Source organism: Lactuca saligna, chromosome 7, assembly GCF_052625555.1.
Source record: "Lactuca saligna cultivar CGN05327 chromosome 7, ASM5262555v1, whole genome shotgun sequence".
NCBI classification, from domain to species: domain Eukaryota; kingdom Viridiplantae; phylum Streptophyta; class Magnoliopsida; order Asterales; family Asteraceae; genus Lactuca; species Lactuca saligna.
Window position 1 is genome coordinate 184,181,733 of NC_136423.1, and position 21,997 is coordinate 184,203,729.

The 21,997-nt window shown below is 43.3% G+C and overlaps 1 protein-coding gene across 1 annotated transcript in view; it reads left to right on the top strand.

Annotated features, from left to right (window-relative positions):
- Window positions 1–20,085, top strand: part of LOC145007528 (putative MO25-like protein At5g47540) — a 38,030-nt gene extending 17,945 nt beyond the window's left edge. The window contains exons 10-11 of the mRNA XM_078966442.1: window positions 19,769–19,868; window positions 19,966–20,085. Of these exons, the coding sequence (XP_078822568.1) occupies window positions 19,769–19,868; window positions 19,966–20,030 (165 nt within the window). The 3' untranslated portion in view covers window positions 20,031–20,085. The remainder of the gene's footprint in view (window positions 1–19,768; window positions 19,869–19,965) is intronic.
- The last annotated feature ends 1,912 nt before the right edge of the window (window positions 20,086–21,997 follow it).

The following is a 21,997-nucleotide window of genomic DNA, read 5'->3' on the forward strand; positions in this document are numbered from 1 at the left end:
ATATACCTTTAAAGGTATATTCACTTTTCCCATATATATATATATATATATATATATATATATATATATATATATATATATATATATATATATATATATATATATATATATATATATATGAGAAATGTGAATATACCCTTAAGGGTATATAAACTTACGTACCCAAACCTATCATAACGCGTCATTTTGTTTGATATATTCATTATAATGTTTTTGAACTTCAACCCTAGCTATATCTTTTTGCCGAATACCTACTAAACTATATATACTATAGTTTAAAATGACAGTTTAAAATGACAATTATATGAGAAGAAGAAAAATGTGAAATTTATAAAAATTTTAAAAGTAAATCAAATTAAAAGTTGAATTATAAGAACATTGAAAAATTACAATGTATATATATGATACAAAATGACATAGTATAGTGAGTTTGAGTACCTAAGTTTATGTACCCTTAAGGGTATATTCACTTTTTCATATATATATATATATATATATATATATATATATATATATATATATATATATATATATATATATATATATATATATATATATATAATGAGACTTGAAAAATCGGAGAAGAACTCCACTAAAAACGAGAAAAAAAAAATTATACATAATATTTTGCAAAAATATAATATCAATGTAACACTTACAACACCCAAAAATATATGAATTTGTTTTACATATGCAAGCGAGAAAAAAAAAAAAAAAAAAAGACTTCATATTTGTTTTTCTAATGAATGTCTTTTTTTTTTTTGGGTGTTTTTTTATTGCATATATTATATGATCTACATATGTCCATACGCATTAGCGCACACAAAAAAAAAGTTTATTTTTCTTGATTTTTTTTCGTAAATCTATTAGACACATTATCCTAAAATTTTGGGTATTTTTTTTTTTTTTTAAATATTCATAGAAAAAAGTTTTAAGTTTTTAGCCTTGTTTAGTTTTCACTATAACTATCTCTCTCTAACAAAAAGATTAAGAATGAGAGAATAAATCCGGACCATTAATTTCGAAATCTTCCACTTAAGCGTTTCAGCTTATTGGGCCGATGGAACAGATCATATGCAAATTTGAATAAGTATAGAAGAAGTGACTATTCATATATGAATATGGTGGCGGTGGTTAGTGTCGGAGGTAGCGATGGTTGGTGGCGGATGCGGTGGTTATGACGGAGTTGGATATGATGGTTGGTGGCAGTGGTGGTGGTGGTGGTTGGTGGAGGAGGGGAGATGGTGAATTCATATATAAATACAATTATATTTATATTCATATATGAACATTATTCATCCTCCGTCGCGCCACTACGACAGAGCGTTTTGTGGTAAAAATAATTGATTGGCTGAGAATGATTCCTCATTCTCAACCGTTTTTTTATTTTTTCAATTAAACTTACCCCTCTCTCTGTAACACTGTAAATTTTCAAACAAAATTTTCATTTAAAAATCACATTAATCTCATTAACACTATCAAAGAATTCCCAAAAAATATCAAGTTATCAAAACACATATCAATAATAATAATAATAAAATCCAGGATCTTTATAAGTCATAATTCGGTCTCGTGTGTACAATCAAGTCGTTGCCTTCTTGTGATTCGAAGAAGTATCTGAAACACATAACACGTAACACGGTAAGCACGAAGCTTAGTGAGTTCCCTAGAATACCACACATATCTCATTAGCCTCTCATGGCTATGCTCAAATAAGATCCTCCGGTCAATGTGTCTCAGTAGGACCCTCCAGTTCCACAACTCGGGTAAACCCTCCGGTCCTAACTCTGTAAGCTCAGAATAATACACAACATAAATAACAAAGACATAATGTGGATATCACAATACTCAATATACATACATAAGACCCTCCGGTCACACAAACATTACCACTCTAGGTAACTATAGTGAGAAGACTCACCTTGGAAGCAAGCAAGTAAATAATCTCATATATGGATCTCAAATTAGCCTCTGCCTAACACATAAGATAATTATCTCTAATTAACATTTAAATCACGACTCTAAATAAACTAAGTTATTCTCTCTCTTAAACTCCTGGAATGGGTAAAAGACCATTTTACCCCTCCATGGCCTCGATAATCCCTGCCTTGACCAAACCCTAAAGTCAACAGAAGTCAACACTCGAGTCAGTAGTCCATGTTGACCCGACTCGCTGAGTGTATCTATGTGACTCACTGAGTCCCCATTGTTCCTTCAAAAATGTCGTGAAAACCTAACTTAACTCGTCGATTTGTCTCATCAACTCGTCAAGTTACCCATGTCCAGACTCATCGGGGAAAACCCTAGCCGACTCGTTGAGTTAGCTCATTGCCTCGGCGAGTCCATTCAGTTTGTATTCTCATTCAGACATTTGAAGGCAGATTTACCACTCCAAACTCTAGATCTTGTCTCCTAAGGCTCAAATGTCACGTAAAGCTTCGATCTTTACGTTCATGCAAGACATATTTGCTGCATAATTGAAACGACTCAAAAATACGACCCAAAAAAAATTTCGTTTTTCGATATAATCAAAACCATAATCAGAGTGTCATATAATAAAACCATACGTGACGTAATCCAACATAATAGAAAACACTGTGCGGAAACTGTATCATACTACGGCAAATCAAACAAACTAAATCAATCCCAGGCTAAAAGCTAAAGTTGTGGTGTGTACGATGTCGTCACCCCGAGCTCTTCCCTTTGCTTGCGGAAGTACCTGAAACCAAAACTGAAACTGTAAGCACGAAGCTTAGTGAGCTCCCCCAAACTACCACATACCATACAATAACATATACACATATTGGGCCTTGCCCACTGCATCGGGCCGAAGCCCGGAAACTGCATCGGACCGAAGTCCGGAACTGACCGGGACCTTGTCCCCTGCATCGGACCGAAGTCCAGAACTAACTGCATCGGACCGAAGTCCGGAACTGTCTGGGACCTTGTCCCCTGCATCGGACCGAAGTCCGGAACTAACTGACTGAACATGGCATAGCATAACACATCAACTAGCATAAACACATATACGACATACTACATTGGGCCGTAGCCCGGAACACTTAATACTTAACGCATAAAACATAGCACACAAATCCTGTTCGAGCCACGAAGGCATCGAACATACAAGCTACTGCATCGGACCTAAATCCGGAAACTACTGCTAACTGAACGGGCCGGCATTATGGCCTTAGACCCGTCCCTACTGGGAGGAAACTCACCTCGTAAGCTGGCTGCTGAGTGTGTGGCTCGGGAAGCTAACGGCGGCTGCTCCTGAATCTCCTCGGCTACAAGTTCATAAACACACTCAATCAAATACTAAACACTGTGCTTGGGGTAAAATGACTCTTTTACCCTCGGTCAAAGTCAATTCTCTTTTGGGCTGACTCGCCGAGTTGGGCCACCCAACTCGCCGAGTCCTACTCTCACTTTTCACTCTTACTCGCTGCTACTCGTCGAGTCTGGCATCGACTCGACGAGTACCCTCTTGATCCAAGAACTCAGACAATCTTCATCCGACTCGCCGAGCCGGATGAACAAACTCGACGAGCTGTTCTTGATCTTAAGGAGATTGCCTTGGACTCGCCGAGTCCCTCCATCACTGAGATTACCCTCAACTCGCTGAGTCCACTCTCTAGCTCACTGGGTTCACTCGACACTGGTAAAAATGAAGGAATCGGGAACTTGCGACCCAACTCGCCGAGTCGTTCTTCCCGACTCGCCGAGTTGCCGCCATGCAACTGATTTTTACTCGATTTTGTTTGAATCCAACGCATACAATTGATAGATCTGGGTCCAATAAGCTGATTTGCAACATAAAGTTTCCAACTTTACGTGCACCACCTCATGAATAAGGGAAATAAGGCTAAAAGATGCATAAAATGGGTAGATCTATGGATAACATGCAATATAACTCCAAAAAGACAGTAGATCTGGGCTCTACAACACCCCAACATTCAGATCCATAGATATTTCGACTCAATAAGACGTTCATGCAAGTGTAAGGCTTGGAACAAGCATCAACTAGCTCTTAGGAGAGCTCTAATGGAAGTTTAAAGCATATAACAAGATGGAACTCTGAAAATACCTCAATTAACTCTGATTTGGCCTTGGATCTTTGCACTACAACACTTCTCCTTGCTTCTTCCTTCTTCTCCTTCTTCACACCTTCACAAAATGGCACCAAAACACATATAAGCTCTTCATGGGAGGTTTAGGGTTCTAACACTGCGTTCTCAGGGTGAGGGAGGCGAGAATGGGGGCTATAAGGTGGTTTAAATAGTGGGCAACCCGGGGATTTAGGGTTTCACCCAGACGGATGGACTCGCCGAGTCAGGGATATGGACTCGCCGAGTCCCCGGCTCACGCGTGCTCAAAGACGCGACCCTACTCGGCGAGTTAGGCTAGAACTCGCCGAGTCCCTCTTGAAAACTTACAACAATTACTAATGAATTAACGTACCGGGAACAGGTTGTTACAATTCTCCCCAACTTGTCTCAGACTTCGTCCTCGAAGTCTGCTACGGCTGGATCTGCAAAAATTTCCGGGTAGTGCGCTCTCATCTCCTCCTCAGCCTCCCACGTCCATTCAGACCCCTTCCGGTGCTGCCACTGCACCTTTACTAGCTGAATCACCTTGTTCCTCAAGGTCTTGATCTTCCGTTCCAGAATCGCGACCGGCCTCTCAATATAATTCAGGCCGCTATCAACCTGGATATCCTCTAAGGGAACGACTGCCGTCTCATCCACCAAACACTTCCTTAACTGCGACACGTGGAAGGTGTTGTGTATCTGACTAAGCTCCTCAGGGAGATCTAACCGATAAGCAACCCGACCCACCCGGGCCAAAACCCTGAAAGGACCAATAAATCTGGGGCCCAATTTGCCCATCTTCCGGAACCTGATGACACCTTTCCAAGGTGAGACTTTCAGAAGAACGATGTCGCCCACCTGGAACTCCAAGTCCGAACGCCTCCTGTCGGCGTAGCTCTTCTGCCGACTCTGCTCAGTCTGCAGCCTACTACGGACCTGCTAGATTAACTCAGTCGTCTTGAGCACCACTTCGGTGCTCCCGATGACTCGCTGACCGACTTCGCCCCAACAAATCGGGGTCCTGCACTTCCTGCCATATAACATCTCAAAAGGAGGTCGATCAATGCTCGCATGATAACTGTTGTTATACGAGAACTCCGCTAACGGAAGATACGTATCCCAACTGCCCCCAAAATCTAGAACACATGCCCTAAGCATGTCCTCAAGAGTCTGAATCGTCCTCTCGCTCTGCCGGTCAGTCTGAGGATGAAAAGCGGTGCTGAAATGGAGATGAGTACCCATCTCGTCGTGGAATCGCTTCCAGAATCTGGACGTGAAACGAACATCTCGGTCCGACACCACCGATACCGGCACTCCATGACGTGCCACAATCTCTCGCACATAGATATCAGCTAACTTTTCCGCCGATATACTCTCCTGAATCGGAATAAAATGGGCACTCTTCGTCAACCGATCCACTACTACCCATATCGAGTCCACTCCACGTGCGGTCCTGGGGAGTTTGGTGACAAAATCCATGGTGATATCCTCCCATTTCCACACGGGAATGTCTAACGGCTGCATCTTGTCGTGAGGTCTCTGGTGCTCCGCCTTGACCTTCCGGCAGGTCAAACATCTCTCCACATACCAAGCGACGTCTCGCTTCATGCAGGGCCACCAATAATCAGGTCGAAGGTCTCGGTACATCTTCGTCGCTCCTGGGTGGATAGAAAATCGAGACTTATGAGCCTCGTCCATCAATACTTGCCATACCCCACCCCAGTACGGTACCCACACCCTACCATGAAGCTTCAACAAACCCCGACTGTCGTAATCAAACGAAGCTACCCGGCCCACTATCCTCTCGCACTTCTGCCTCTCCTCCTTGAGACCCTCCATCTGAGCCTCCTTGATCCGCTCCAACAAGGGAGTGATCACTGTCATCCTCATACACAGATCCCTGATAGGGGCCGTCGACACCTTGCGGCTCAGGGCGTCGGCCACCACATTGGCCTTCCCTGGATGATAAAGGATCTCACAGTTATAGTCCTTCAGCACGTCTAACCATCTCCTCTGCCTCATGTTCAAACTCGGCTGATCCATAAGATATCGCAAACTCTTGTGATCCGTGTATATAGTACAGCGGACCCCATAAAGGTAGTGTCTCCAAATCTTGAGGGCAAACACAACTGTCCCCAGCTCCAGATCGTGGGTAGGATAATTAGCCTCGTGAGGCTTCAACTGTCTCGAGGCATAAGCTACCACATGGCCTCGCTGCATCAATACTGCTTCCATACCTGTGATCGATGCATCACAATAGACTACGAAATCCTCTACTCCTTCTGGCAAGGTAAGGATCGGAGCCTCGCACAATCTCTGCCTGAGAGTCTCGAACGCCGCCTGCTGCTCAGGCCCCCAACGAAAAACCACTGACTTCTTGGTTAGCCGAGTGAGCGGCACTGCTATCTTGGAGAAGTCCTGAATAAATCTCCGATAATACCCTGCCAACCCCAGGAAGCTCCGAATCTCAGATGGAGACCTCGGGACCTCCCACTGCATCACGGCCTCAATCTTGGCCGGATCTACCAAAATACCCTTCTGGTTGACGAGATGACCAAGAAACTGCACCTCGCTCAACCAAAACTCACACTTGGAGAACTTTGCGAAAAGTCTCTCCCTCCTCAAAGTCTCCAACACCTCCCGCAGGTGCTCCTCGTGCCGCCCCTGTGTCTTGGAATACACCAAGATGTCATCTATAAACACTATCACCGACCGATCCAGCATCGGTCTGCACACGCGGTTCATGAGATCCATGAACGCGGCTGGGGCATTGGTGAGCCCAAATGGCATCACCACGAACTCATAATGGCCATACCGGGTCCTGAAAGTAGTCTTCTGTACATCCTCATCTCTAACCCTCATCTGATGATAACCGAAGCGTAGATCGATCTTGGAGAACCAAGACGCTCCCTGAAGCTGATCAAACAAGTCATCTATCCTCGGAAGTGGGTAACGGTTCTTCACCGTTACTTTGTTCAACTCCCGATAATCAATGCACATACGATGCGACCCATCCTTCTTCCTCACAAATAAGATCGGCGCTCCCCAAGGCGAACTGCTCGGCCGAATGAAACCCTTGTCTAACAGCTCCTGAAGCTGTGTAAACAACTCCTGCATCTCAGGGGGAGCAAGTCGATACGGTGCTTTGGCTATCGGAGCCGCACCAGGAACTAGGTCGATCCTGAACTCAACCCGCCTCTCTGGAGGTATCCCCGGAAAATCCTCGGGAAACACATCCGGGTAGTCACGAACAATAGGAACATCATCAATCGTCATCTTGCCCTTCTCCCGGGCATCCAAGACGTAAGCTACAAAACCGGCGCAACCCTGCTGAACATAGCGCCTCGTCCTTGCGGCGGAACAAAAGATCGGTCCTCGCTGGGGCCTCTCGCCCTGAATCACTATCTCTCCCCCACTGGGAGTGCGAACCCTCACTAGCTGAAGCTCACAATCAATCACCACCCCATTGGGGCTCAGCCAATCCATGCCCACAATAACTTTATTCCCACGCAGGGGAATAGGAACCAGGTCCACTGAAAACTGCTCATCAAATATCTGAAGGGAACACCCTCTATGTACTCTGCCGACCCTCACGGTCCTATCATCTGCTATCTCAACCTCTAGTGGACAATCCAGCTCCCCGGGAGCTCTGCTAAATCTCTTGCTAAGCGCAAGTGATACAAATGATCGGGTAGCCCCCGAATCGAACAATACCAAAGCAGAAATGCCGTTCACAGAGAACGACCCTAAATAGAACATACCCACATAAGTAATACTCAACCGATATAATAACAATTAAAGATGAAGGAAAGATTCATACCCGTTACCACATCAGGAGTCGCTCGCGCCTCCTCTGCTGTCATCTGAAATGCCCTGCTCTTCGCCACTGGCGCATCAGCTCGGCCCTGCCGGCCATCCGTAGTCCTCAAGGTGGCAGGCGCAGGTGCAACCACCTTCCCTGCTGCAGCTAAACTGGGACACTGGGACCTTTTATGTCCCCTCTGATTGCACTGAAAGCAAATCAGATCTGATGTTGTAACCGTAGTAGCAGGGGCCGTACAATCCCTACTCAAAATGCCCAGTCCGACCGCACTTGTAGCAGCCGGAACTCCCTGCCTTGCACGCCTCCTCGTGCAATCTCCCACACTTGCCACACCGACCGTGGCTCTGCTGACTCCTAGACCTGTGATCTGAAACCTTGGGCTTTTTGCCCACACTTCCTGAACCCGAAACCGCCTCCGGTTTCCTCTTCTTCTCCATCTCGAGATCAATCTCCCTCTCTCTAGCTCTGGCAATCATGTCGTCCAGCGTTTTACAACTGGACCGGCTCACAAACATGCGGATGTCACTCCGCAACATCTCATTATAGCGGGCCTTCTTCATCTCCTCATCGGCTGCATACTGTGGAACAAGAAGAGCCCTCTCCCTGAACTTGGCGGTGATCTCCGCCACTGTCTCTGTAGTCTGGGTAAGGTCCTGAAACTCCCTAGCTAACTGCTGCACCTCAATGACTGGTGCAAACTCCGCCCTGAACCTGGTAGAGAAATCAGCCCAGGTCATGGCATCCAATGCCGCATCATCCCCGATGGCATGCCCGACCTCCTCCCACCAATCCCGTGCCCTGTCCTTCAGAAGACAGGACGCCAATCTGACCTTGTCCCCCTCGGGACACCTGCTAGTGCGGAAAGCGTTGGCCACATCCACCAACCATCTGGTACTCGCTATGGGGTCCCGCGCCCCATGATAGTCTGGAGCTCCGCATGCCCTGAACTCCCTGAACGTAAGTGTGCGCGACCCCATCACGGCCGCCATCTCAGCACGGAAAGTACTCAATCTCTCATCCATCAGCTCTAAAATACCCTCCTTGATCGAACCGAAGATCACAGGAGTCTGCTCCAGTATGATGCGAGTAACCTCAAAAGAAAGGAACTCTCTGGTCTGCTCATCCATCTGCCCGACCTCCGGGCCTGATCCCGATCCTGATCCCCCTCCGGCATCTGAGCTGCCGACTGCTGGTCTCGGACGCAAAACTACCATTCTGAAACATTTCATAACAACATCAGAACACTGAAATATCTCAAGGGATCATGATACTACTACTAGCTTCCTGGTCTTGTCTTGGCCTTCCTTGATTCGAGTACGGATCCTCTGCTTTCAGTAGTACGGGCCCATACTACCTTCCACATCTATCCGTACTTTCCTCAAGAACTGCCTTGACTCCACCAAGTCACTTCTACTACTGCCATTCTCTGCTACTCTCATCCTAGGCTTGCCCTAGGGAAACCGCAAGCTCAACACGACTGGTCCTCAGCTGCTGTAGGTCTCCTCATAATGCCAGCTAGCCGCCACCTAAACACCATCACATGTGATGAGGATCATATAATCCTTCAAGTAAAAGATCTGTCCCTACAACGGTTGGACTCAAACAAGAGCTGCGCAATAGGGCCAGTTCCAGCACTCTGGGATTATTCAAACCTGATCACATGTGGTGTGACGTGTTCACCTAATGGCTAACTCCCACTACTCAGAACCCCACCAATCACGAAGCAAGCAGCATTCGGACAAGGGAAACAGACTCAGGCAAAACTATTCTTATAACAAGAAACTGCACTAGCATAGGATGCTAAGCTCATACTATCAGGAATAACCTAAACAGGCTATCCTACTGCTGTCTACTCAATTCTAGCATGCAATACTCATAAAGCTGTCACACATAAGCAGGCACATAAGGCATTCTCCTAGATCCTTAGCCCTATACTAGCATGCTGTTCTACTGAAACTGAAACTGAACAAATAACTTGTATGGGTAATTTGAGAGTACTTACTTGAGCTCGGATGACCGCATGCACACACCTCTATCTTGTTAAAAACAATTCTTTCTTTCTAAGTGCTTTCAAAATTCTTTTTGTAAAACATTTTTATTTTATTAAAATCTTTTATTTCCCTTAGTTTGAGTTCAGATACACCCGGAAGTGTACCCGAATCCCTCAAACCAGGGCTCTGATACCAACTTGAAACGACTCAAAAATACGACCCAAAAAAATTTTTGTTTTTCGATATAATCAAAACCATAATCAGAGTGTCATATAATAAAACCATACGTGACGTAATCCAACATAATAGAAAACACTGTGCGGAAACTGTATCATACTACGGCAAATCAAACAAACTAAATCAATTCCAGGCTAAAAGCTAAAGCTGTGGTGTGTACGATGCCGTCAACCCGAGCTCTTCCCTTTGCTTGCGGAAGTACCTGAAACCAAAACTGAAACTGTAAGCACGAAGCTTAGTGAGCTCCCCCAAACTACCACATACCATACAATAACATATACACATATTGGGCCTTGCCCACTGCATCGGGCCGAAGCCCGGAAACTGCATCGGACCGAAGTCCGGAACTGACCGGGACCTTGTCCCCTGCATCAGACCGAAGTCCGGAACTAACTGCATCGGACCGAAGTCCGGAACTGACTGGGACCTTGTCCCATGCATCGGACCGAAGTCCGGAACTAACTGCATCGGACCGAAGTCCGAAACTGTCTGGGACCTTGTCCCCTGCATCGGACCGAAGTCCGGAACTAACTGACTGAACATGGCATAGCATAACACATCAACTAGCATAAACACATATACGACATACTACATTGGGACGTAGCCCGGAACACTTAATACTTAACGCATAAAACATAGCACACAAATCCTGTTCGAGCCACGAAGGCATCGAACATACAAGCTACTGCATCGGACCTAAATCCGGAAACTACTGCTAACTGAACGGGCCGGCATTGTGGCCTTAGACCCGTCCCTACTGGGAGGAAACTCACCTCGTAAGCTGGCTGCTGAGTGTGTGGCTCGGGAAGCTAACGGCGGCTGCTCCTGAATCTCCTCGGCTACAAGTTCATAAACACACTCAATCAAATACTAAACACTGCGCTTGGGGTAAAATGACTCTTTTACCCTCGGTCAAAGTCAATTCTCTTTTGGGCTGACTCGCCGAGTTGGGCCACCCAACTCGCCGAGTCCTACTCTCACTTTTCACTCTTACTCGCTGCTACTCGTCGAGTCTGGCATCGACTCGACGAGTACCCTCTTGATCCAAGAACTCAGACAATCTTCATCCGACTCGCCGAGCCGGATGAACAAACTCGACGAGCTGTTCTTGATCTTAAGGAGATTGCCTTGGACTCGCCGAGTCCCTCCATCACTGAGTTTACCCTCAACTCGCTGAGTCCACTCTCTAGCTCACTGGGTTCACTCGACACTGGTAAAAATGAAGGAATCGGGAACTCGCGACCCAACTCGCCGAGTCGTTCTTCCCGACTCGCCGAGTTGCCGCCATGCAACTGATTTTTACTCGATTTTGTTTGAATCCAACGCATACAATTGATAGATCTGGGTCCAATAAGCTGATTTACCACGTAAAGTTTCCAACTTTACGTGCACCACCTCATGAATAAGGGAAATAAGGCTAAAAGATGCATAAAATGGGTAGATCTATGGCTAACATGCAATATAACTCCAAAAAGACAGTAGATCTGGGCTCTACAACACCCCAACATTCAGATCCATAGATATTTCGACTCAATAAGACGTTCATGCAAGTGTAAGGCTTGGAACAAGCATCAACTAGCTCTTAGGAGAGCTCTAATGGAAGTTTAAAGCATATAACAAGATGGAACTCCGAAAATACCTCAATTAACTCTGATTTGGCTTTGGATCTTTGCACTACAACACTTCTCCTTGCTTCTTCCTTCTTCTCCTTCTTCACACCTTCACAAAATGGCACCAAAACACATATAAGCTCTTCAAGGGAGGTTTAGGGTTCTAACACTGCGTTCTCAGGGTGAGGGAGGCGAGAATGGGGGCTATAAGGTGGTTTAAATAGTGGGCAACCCGGGGATTTAGGGTTTCACCCAGACGGATGGACTCGCCGAGTCAGGGATATGGACTCGCCGAGTCCCCGGCTCACGCGTGCTCGAAGACGCGACCCTACTCGGCGAGTCAGGCTAGAACTCGCCGAGTCCCTCTTGAAAACTTACAACAATTACTAATGAATTAACGTACTGGGAACGGGTCGTTACAATAATGCCAATACAAGCTCCACCAAGGGTTTGGTGCTCATAGGCTTACCTCTAGCTCCATAAAGCTTGGGTCTTTGGGCTTACAAAACCTCCTACAATTCAGATTAGAGGTTTCAACCTCAAGATATGCTCAAGGGACTCAATAACATAAAAAGGATGGGGAAAAGCCCTAGAACTCCCCAAACTAAGATCTCATAAGAAAAATGATCAAGATAGCATCCTTTACCTCAAATAGAAGCTATCTACTGATAGCCTCTCCTTCTCAAACAACAAGCTAAAACTCGATTAGGGCTCTTCACAGTGCTCAATGGTGATGAGGGTGGCGGAAATGAAGGCTTAAGGCGCTTTAAATAGGACTCAACCCCAGAAAATTAGGGTTTCCGTCACACAGCGCCAACTCGGCGACTCTCTGACTCGTCAAATTGGTTATTAAACCCACGTGGTCAATTCGTCTCTACTGGACGAGTTGGGGCAGCCACTAGTCGAGTCACTCAGTTAACTCGAATATATATATATATATATATATATATATATATATATATATATATATATATATATATATATATTATACCTGGGAGTTGGGATGTTACAATTCTCCCTACTTGAATCAGGCTTCGCCCTCGAAGTCATGCTTTGGAAATAATTCTAGATACTGCTCACGCATCTCAAACTACGGCTCCCAAGTCCACTCGGATCCCTTCTATTGTTGCCATTGAACCTGAACCAGGGGTACCTCTTTATTCTTCAGAACCTTCACTTTCCGAGCCAAGATTGCTATCGGCCTCTCAATATATTTCAGGATCGCATCCACCTGAATGTCCCCTAATGGTACCACCACCGTCTCATCGGCTACACACTTCCTCAACTGAGACACGTGGAAGGTGTTATAAACCTGACTCAACTCTGCACGTAGCTCCAACCGGTAAGCTACCTTACCCACTCTAGCGGTCACTCTTAAAAGACCAATGTATCTAGGGCCCAACTTTCCCCTTTTCCTGAATCGGATTACCCTTTCCATGGGGATACCTTCAGGAGGACAAAATCTCCAACCTGGAACTCTAGCTCGGATCGTCGCCCGTCCGTGTAACTTTTGTGGCGACTCTAGGTTCTCAGTAACCTCTATCTGATCTGCTGAATCTGCTCGATCATCTTTAGCACTATCTCAGTGCCACCCATCACTCGCTGCCCTACCTCTCCCCAATAGAAGGGAGTCTGACACCTCCTCCTATATAAGAGCTCGAAGGGAGGTATACCGATACTAGAATGGTGGTTGTTGTTGTAAGAAAACTCAACCAAGGGAAAACAGGTGTCCTAACTTCCTCCGAAGTCCATAACATATGCCCGTAGCATGTCCTCGAGTGTCTGAATCATCCGTTCACACTACCCGTCTGTCTGCGGGTGGTATGCGGTACTAAAATGCAATCGGGTACCTAACTCCTCATGAAATTTCTTCTAGAACATGGAAGTAAAGTGCACATCTCGATATGAAACTATCGAGGTTGGCACTCCATGTCGTGCTACCACCGCTCTCACATAAATCTCGACCAGTTTCTCTGCAGTAGAGCTCTCACTGATGGCGAGGAAGTGAGCACTCTTCATCAACCAGTCTACAATCACCCATATCGCGTCAACCCCACGCGCAGTCCTCGGTAGCTCGGTGATAAAATCCATTGAAATTTTTTCCCACTTCCACTGGGGAATCTCTAGAGGCTGTAACGAGCCATGTGGACGTTGGTGCTCCGCCTTAACCCGACGATAGGTCAAGCACCTATCAACTACCCATACTATATCCCTCTTTATACAGGGCCATCAATAATCTCTCTTCAGATCCAAATACATCTTAGTGGCCTCCGAGTTGATCAAGAATCCCAATCTATGTGCCTCTTCCATCAATACATGACGAGCTCCACCTGTATAGGGCACCCAAATCTACCCTCGAAAATTCATAAGCCCACTACTATCCATCTCAAACTTGGAAACCTGCCCAATCACCTGCTCCCTCTTGTGGTTCTCCGGTATCACAACCTTCACCTGGGCCTCTCGAGTGGTATCTAAGACTGGAGTCATCACTGTCATCCTCATACACACATCTCGAATCGGAGCACTCACTGCTCTACAACTTAAGGCATTAGCTACCACATTAGCCTTGCCCGGATGATATAAGATCTCGTAGCCATAGTCTTTCACTACATCCAACCACCTCCCCTGTCTCATATTCAGGTTGGACTGATCCATGAGATACTTTAGGCTCTTGTGGTCTGTATATATGGTATACTGGACTCCATACAGATAGTGATGCCAGATCTTGAAGGCGAACACCACCGCCCTAGCTCCAAATCATGGGTGGGATACCTCATCTCATGAGGCTTCAGCTGCCTCGATGCATATGCTATCACATGTCCCTTCTACATCAACACCGCACCCATCTCGGATATAGAAGCATCAAAATTAACCATAAAGTCCTCCATTCCCCCGGGAAGGGCTAACACTGGGGCTTCGCACAAATCTATCGAAGGGTCTCAAATGAGGCCTGCTGCTCGGGCCCCCAAGCAAAAGTAACACACTTTCGGGTCAAACTGGTGAGAGGAATGACAATCTTGGAGAAATCTATGATAAACCTCCGATAGTAGCCGGCCAAACCCAGAAAACTCCTAATCTCGAACGGGGATCTCGGTACCTCCCATCTCATAACTGCCTTAATTTTGGCCGGGTTGACCAATAGCCCATTCTAATTAACGAGGTGTCCCAGGAACTAGACCTATCGTAACCAAAAATCACACTTGAAGAATTTGGCATAAAGCCTCTCCGTCCTCAATACTCTTAGAATCTCTCTGAGATGCTCCTCATGCTGCTCTTTGGATCTCGAATACAACATAATATCTTCGATGAACACGATCACCGATCGATCCAACATAGGCCTCCATACCCGGTTCATGAGGTCCATAAACGTTGGCGGTGAGTTGGTGAGTCCGAAAGGCATCACCACAAACCTGTAGTGCCTATAACGAGTCCTAAAGGTCGTCTTCTGGATATCCTCCTCGTAAACTCTCATCTAACGATATCCAGATCTCAAATCAATCTTAGAAAACCAAGACGCCCCCTTCAACTGATCGAACAAATCATCTATCCTCGGTAGTGGATAACGGTTCTTGACCATCAACTTGTTGAACTAGGGGTAATCAATACACATTCGGTATGAACCATCCTTTTCTTGACAAAAAGGATCGATGCTCTCGACGGTGAGCTACTTGGTTTGATAAAACCCTTCCCCAACAGCTCCTGGAGCTATGCGGATCACTCCTGCATCTCTAGTGGCGCAAGGTGATAAGGTGTCTTGGCAATAGGCACCGCTCCCGGAACCAAATCAATCTGGAACTCCACCTGCCTCTCGGGAGGCACACCTAGCAACTCCTCAGGAAAAACATCCGGAAACTTGCACACTTTTGGAATCTTGGAGATAGAACCCGATCTCTCTTTAGCAACCCGCATATCCATCATGTACGCCAAAATGACCATATAACCCTATTGTAGACTGTTTCTCGCTCTGGCAGCCGAGCAGAAAGCTGATCTAGATCTGGTACCCTCGTTATACACCGTAAGCACTCTCCTACTAGGGTCTCGTATAGTCACCATCTGATGCTCATTATCTATCACAGCTCCAAACCGACTCAACCACTCCATGCCCACTATGACACATACATCACCCATTGCAGTCGGTACCAGGACTATCGGGAACTCAACACCAAAAATATCTAGTACACACCCCAGACCACATCAGTAGCAAAAACTGCATGCTCGTCTGATATAGAAACCCTAAGAGGTCGACTCAACACCTCACGTCGGATACTGATGTAACAACTAAAAGCTAATGACACGAAGGATCGACTCGTACTCGAGTCAAATAACACCAAATCAGGTACAAAACTCACAAGAAAAGTACCTATACATAGCACAATATAAGCACAACATATCTCAACAGAATATAAATAAAGAATACATACCAGTCACGATGGTAGGTGCTGCCCAGACCTCCTCCACTGCCAGCTGAAAGGCTCTCCCATGAACCCTCGGTGTTTCGACCTTTGCTGGCCGACTCTCAGTAGCACATAAAGCAGAAGTCATACAACCCTGTGCTGATATTTGAATGAGCTGAGGGCACTCGGCCTTCCGATGTCGGTCTGGTTGCAGTGAAAACAAACTGCAAACCCCTTGGGTCAATCCTTTGCCATATGCCTCTCTTTGCCACATTTTTAGCAAATCCCCGCCCGACACGATCCCTCGTGACTCTTGCCACAGTTGCCACAAGTGCATCCCTTATGGACCCCTGTCCCTGTATCAACGAGTTTAGCCCACTTCGTCACCGACTGTTACTGCACTGGTCTTCGGTCCCTACCTCGAGACTCCTCCTCCTCCCTGGACAATAACTCTAGCTCAATCTCCCTCCGTATTGGATTGATCTAAAGCTCAGCTAATGTCCGATATGATGAATTCTCCACGAACTCTTGTATATCCCTCCTCAATATGCTCAGATATCGGCTCACACGTGCCTACTCGGTGGACATGTGCCCAAGGCAGAACAACGACCTCTCGTGAAACATCCTCGTAATCTCAGTTACTGACTCTGTCTTCTGCTTGAGAGACAAAAACTCCTATGCCAAACGTTCCTTTTCTACCGGGGGAACATACTCATCTCAGAACAACTGAGTGAACCTCTCCTACATCACTGTAGCATGGTCTGCAGGAGTAAAATTGGTAGTCACAAACTTCCACCAGTCCATTGCCCCCGCGCGAAGCTGGTACAATGCAAACTGACCTCCTAAATGATCAGGGCATGAACACGAATAAAAACACCCCTTAATATCAGAGATCCATCTTATAGCAACAAACGGATCCTGTGTCCCATCAACCTCTGGTGGCTTTGTGTTGCTGAACTCCTAAAACAATAACGAGTCACCTCCACATGGCCTGGCAGCGACGACAACTATCGTGGCTGCAATAGCAACCGCCTCAGTAACAGCAACATATCGCTTGTTAAATGACTCAATTAGTGTGGTCTTAATAGACCCAAACATCTCAGGTATCGCCTCTCGAATGGCTATGACCACCTCTTCATGAATCATCCTGCGAATCTCATCATCACTAGTCCCACTGCTCCCGGGGTTGTGGTGTGTACCCACCATGATATCTCTGAAACACAACACGAAATCATTAGAGACTCGCTCGAGCATACTCACACTAGATCACCCGTCCCTACTTGTTTCTTAGCATCCTAAGGATTCTTACTTGGGTTGCATATAGATCCGGTGCTTTCAATAGTACGGGCCTAATACTACCTTCCACACCAACCTGTAGTCACCCCAAGCCCTCCTCCTAGGATTCCAATTCACAAGTACTATATCTCTAACACATAACATACTACTCTCTTGGTAAACCCCTCTTATGCTCATCTAGGTATCTCTCCAAGATTATCCCTCAACTCAGAACTCTATCTAAGTGTTTCCTGCTAAATTCTCCTACTCAACCAGGCAAATAATAAATAGCAGCAACTCCTAGGCTAAGGCATCACAAATAAGAAAACTCTAGCCCTAAATATGAAATACCTAGCTTATCCGTTAGCATGTAACCCTAACATCTCATAAATATCTCATAACACAAACAAGTAACGGTATTTTGGGAAATCACCGTTCGGGCTCTGGGTGATTATACAAACTGCTCCAATTCATGTTTCTCTTTAAACTCTTTCTCGTTTTAGAATAATCATTTCTTTGGAAAAAAATTCTCAAATCCTCAGTTTGAGTCCATACACACCCGAAGGTACATCCAAATCCCTCAAAGCAAGGCTCTGATACCAACTTGTAACACCGTAAATTTTCAAACTAATTTTTCATTTAAAAATCACATTAATCTCATTAAAACTATCACATAATTCCCAAAAAAATATCAGGTTATCAAAACACATGTCCATAATAATAACAAAATCTAGGATCCTCATTACTCGGTCTCGTGTATATAATCAAGCCGGTGCCTTCCCGTGATCCTAAGAAGTACCTGAAACACATAACACATAACAAGGTAAGCATGAAGCTTAGTGAGTTCCCCAAAATACCACACATATCTCATTAGCCTCTCATGGCTATGCTCAAATAAAACCCTTCGGTCAATGTGTTTCGATAGGACCCTCCAGTCCCGCATCTCGGGTGGACCCTCTGATCCTAACGCAATAAGCTCAGAATAATACACAACATAAATCACAAAGACATAATGCGGATATCACAATACTCAATATAAACATATAAGACCCTCCGATCACACAAAGATTACCACTCTAGGTAAGTATAGTGAGAAGACTCACCGTGTAAGAAAGCAAGTAAATAATCTCGTACACGAATATCGAACTAGCCTCCGCCTAACACATAAGATAATTATCTCTAATTAACATTTAAATCACAACTCTAAATAAACTAAGTTATTCTCTCTCTCTCTCTCAAACTCTTGGAATGGGTAAAAGACCATTTTACCCCTCCATTATCCCCATAATCCCTGCCTTGACCAAATCCTAAAGTCAACAGAAGTCAATACTCGAGTCAGCAGTCCATGCTGACCTGACTTGCCGAGTGCATCTATGTGACTCGCCGAGTCCCCATTGTTCCTTCAGAAATGTCGCAAAAACCCAACTTAACTTGTCGAGTTATCTCATCAACTCGTCGAGTTACCCATGTCCAGACTCATCGGGGAAAACCCTAGCCGAGTTGTCGAGTCAGCTCATTGACTCGGCGAGTCCATTCAGTCTATATTCTTATTCAGACATTTTAAGTAAGATCTACCACTCCAAACTCTAGATCTAGTCTCCCAAGGCTCGAATGTCAGGTAAAGCTTCGATCTTTACGTTCATGCATGCCATATTTGCTCCATAATGCCAATACAAGCTCCAACAAGGGTGTTTGGGTTCACAAGACCTCCTACAATCCAAATCTGAGGTATCAACCTAAAGATATGTTCAAGGGACTCAATAACACAAAAAGGATGGGGAAAAGCCCTAGAACTCCCCAAACTAAGATCTCACAAGAAAAATGATCAAGACAACATCTTTTACCTCAAACAGAAGCTATCCACTGAGAACCTCTAGATCCAAAATGCTCAAGATAGCCTCTCATTCTCACACAACAAGCTAAAACTTGATTAGGGTTCTTCACAGTGCTCAAGGGTGATGAGGGAGGCGGAAATGAGAGCTTAAGGCCCTTTAAATAGTACTCAACCCCAGAAAATTAGGGTTTTCCTCACACAGCGCCAACTTGGCAAACGGCTCTTTAACTCATCGAGTTGGTTAGTAAACCCACGTGGTCAATTCGTCTCTACTCAACGAGTTGGGGCACTCACACGTCGAGTCGCTCAGTTAACTCGAAAATAAATATATAAATATTATATCTGGGAGTGAGGATGTTACACTCTCTTTATATATATATATATATATATATATATATATATATATATATATATATATATATATATATATATATATATATATATATATATATATATATATATATGCTTTCTATTTTTCTTGGTTCGTGACATTTGCTGTTATATATTTGACAGCTTTTTGTAGCTAATGAGGAGAAGCCTATTGAAATAGTGAGCATACTTGTTACCAATAGAAATAAGCTTCTACGTTTACTTGGTGCCTTTGTCTACACAGGTATGCAGGATGGTTCTCAATCAATGGAACTTGTCTCTAAACGGAAACTAATCTGATTACTAAATCTTATTGGTCTTCTTTGTTATGATTGTTGCAGACGACCAAGTGTTTGAGAGAGACAAAGATCAGGTGGTCAATGAACTTGCTTTATTGGAGATCTAAAACCAACTTTGATAACAGATCATTTCCTTGGACATTTGGTGATTTTAATCGTGGTAGATAATGAAGAAACTTCGTCTTGTTTATTATCACAACCAAAATGGCCTAGGATCCTCATAAAAGAAACTGAAATGATCCACATAAAACTGGCATTACATCATTACATGACTTGCATACCAATTCATATGATCGGTCATAATTTATCATACATTGTCAAAACATGTGAAGGGATACTTCAAATAAAGTAAAGATTATATATTACCCACCAAAAAGAAGCCAACTTTACACCTTTTTGGCCTTAGACTTATTAAATCAAATGGAATATATCCTCTCTTCCCGAGCGTCTTACAAATCATATGAGCAAGATCCAGTAGAAAAATATTATTTGGTTACTCGTATTACAATTTAAGTTTATTCAGTCATTCTTAGCTAACAAAGAGCCACCAGTTTTTAAAGAGACATCATACACACCCCCAAATTGTTAAAATATGGACAATAGATAACTATGTAAAACCATATTTCATCAAAGTAATATAAAAAGTAAATCATATATAGATGGAACATATACAACACTACATTGGCTAGAACATGATGAGATTTTAGCTAAAAGACAATATGTGAGTCAAGTTTTGTTCATCTTGATGCTTATGTATTTCGGTTACAACATGATATATATATATATATATATATATATATATATATATATATATATATATATATATATATATATATATATATATATATATATATATATATATATATATTGTTTTTGTTTCCGGAGTACCACATTCTAATTCCTACCATTCGATGTAAGAAATAAACCTCAACACCATTTGAGGCCCTTGAATCAAACTTATTATGATGATGAGTTCGAATGGGTAGTGAAACACCCACTCGTTATGGTAGTTTGAAAATACATTTTTAAATGTTTTATTGTTAAATCAAAGTAAGTTCAATGTTTTCATATATATATATATATATATATATATATATATATATATATATATATATATATATATATATATATATATATATATATATATATATATATATATATATATATATATATATATATATATATATATACTATCTTATAAAACAAATCCCACTATTTCTAAAAATATATTGAATAAAATAATAATATTTTTTTTAAGACGTCCAAATCATTAAGCTAATTGTACAACTAATCACTAATAAAATAATATTAAAATTTAAACAAACTCCCATAAATCTTCTTTTTCCAAGGTTTTGATCAGATCTTTTTTCATCCAAATAAATACTTAACACCCTATAATTTGATCATTTCATTAATTTTCTTTATTTTTAATATGATATATTTCCTAAAACAAGCTAATGATTGAATTGAAAATAATCATTCTCCATCGAAAAGAAATTAATTGTCGAAACAAACTATTTGTCGTCCGCTGCTTTGCACGGATAAACGGCTACTATATATATATATATATATATATATATATATATATATATATATATATATATATATATATATATATATATATATATATATATATATATATATATATATATAACAGGTCATAATTCCAAACATATTTAACTATTAAAATAGAGAGAGAAGAGCAATTAACATGGTAACAAAGTCAAATGAAACCATACAAACAGTGGCCTTCTTAAAGTCCTCACTAACTTATAATCTTGAACTCGTAGGTATTCAATTTTGGGCACCTGTCAAAATAAGTTGGGCAATGGAATGCGTAGTGAGAATATCCGAGGTTGAATCAATATTAGTATGAAATGATGACCATCATTGTACTGAGTCAAACCCCCAAAATCAATATAAAACCACCAAAGTGTCAAAAAGCTTAATGATAGCAATTCAAGGGTACAATAGACATAAATTCAACTAAAAAGGGTTTAATAATTCATAATCCAAAAGTCAAAGAATGTAATAACCGACATTCAAAAAGAAAAAACATTTATTACACCACAAG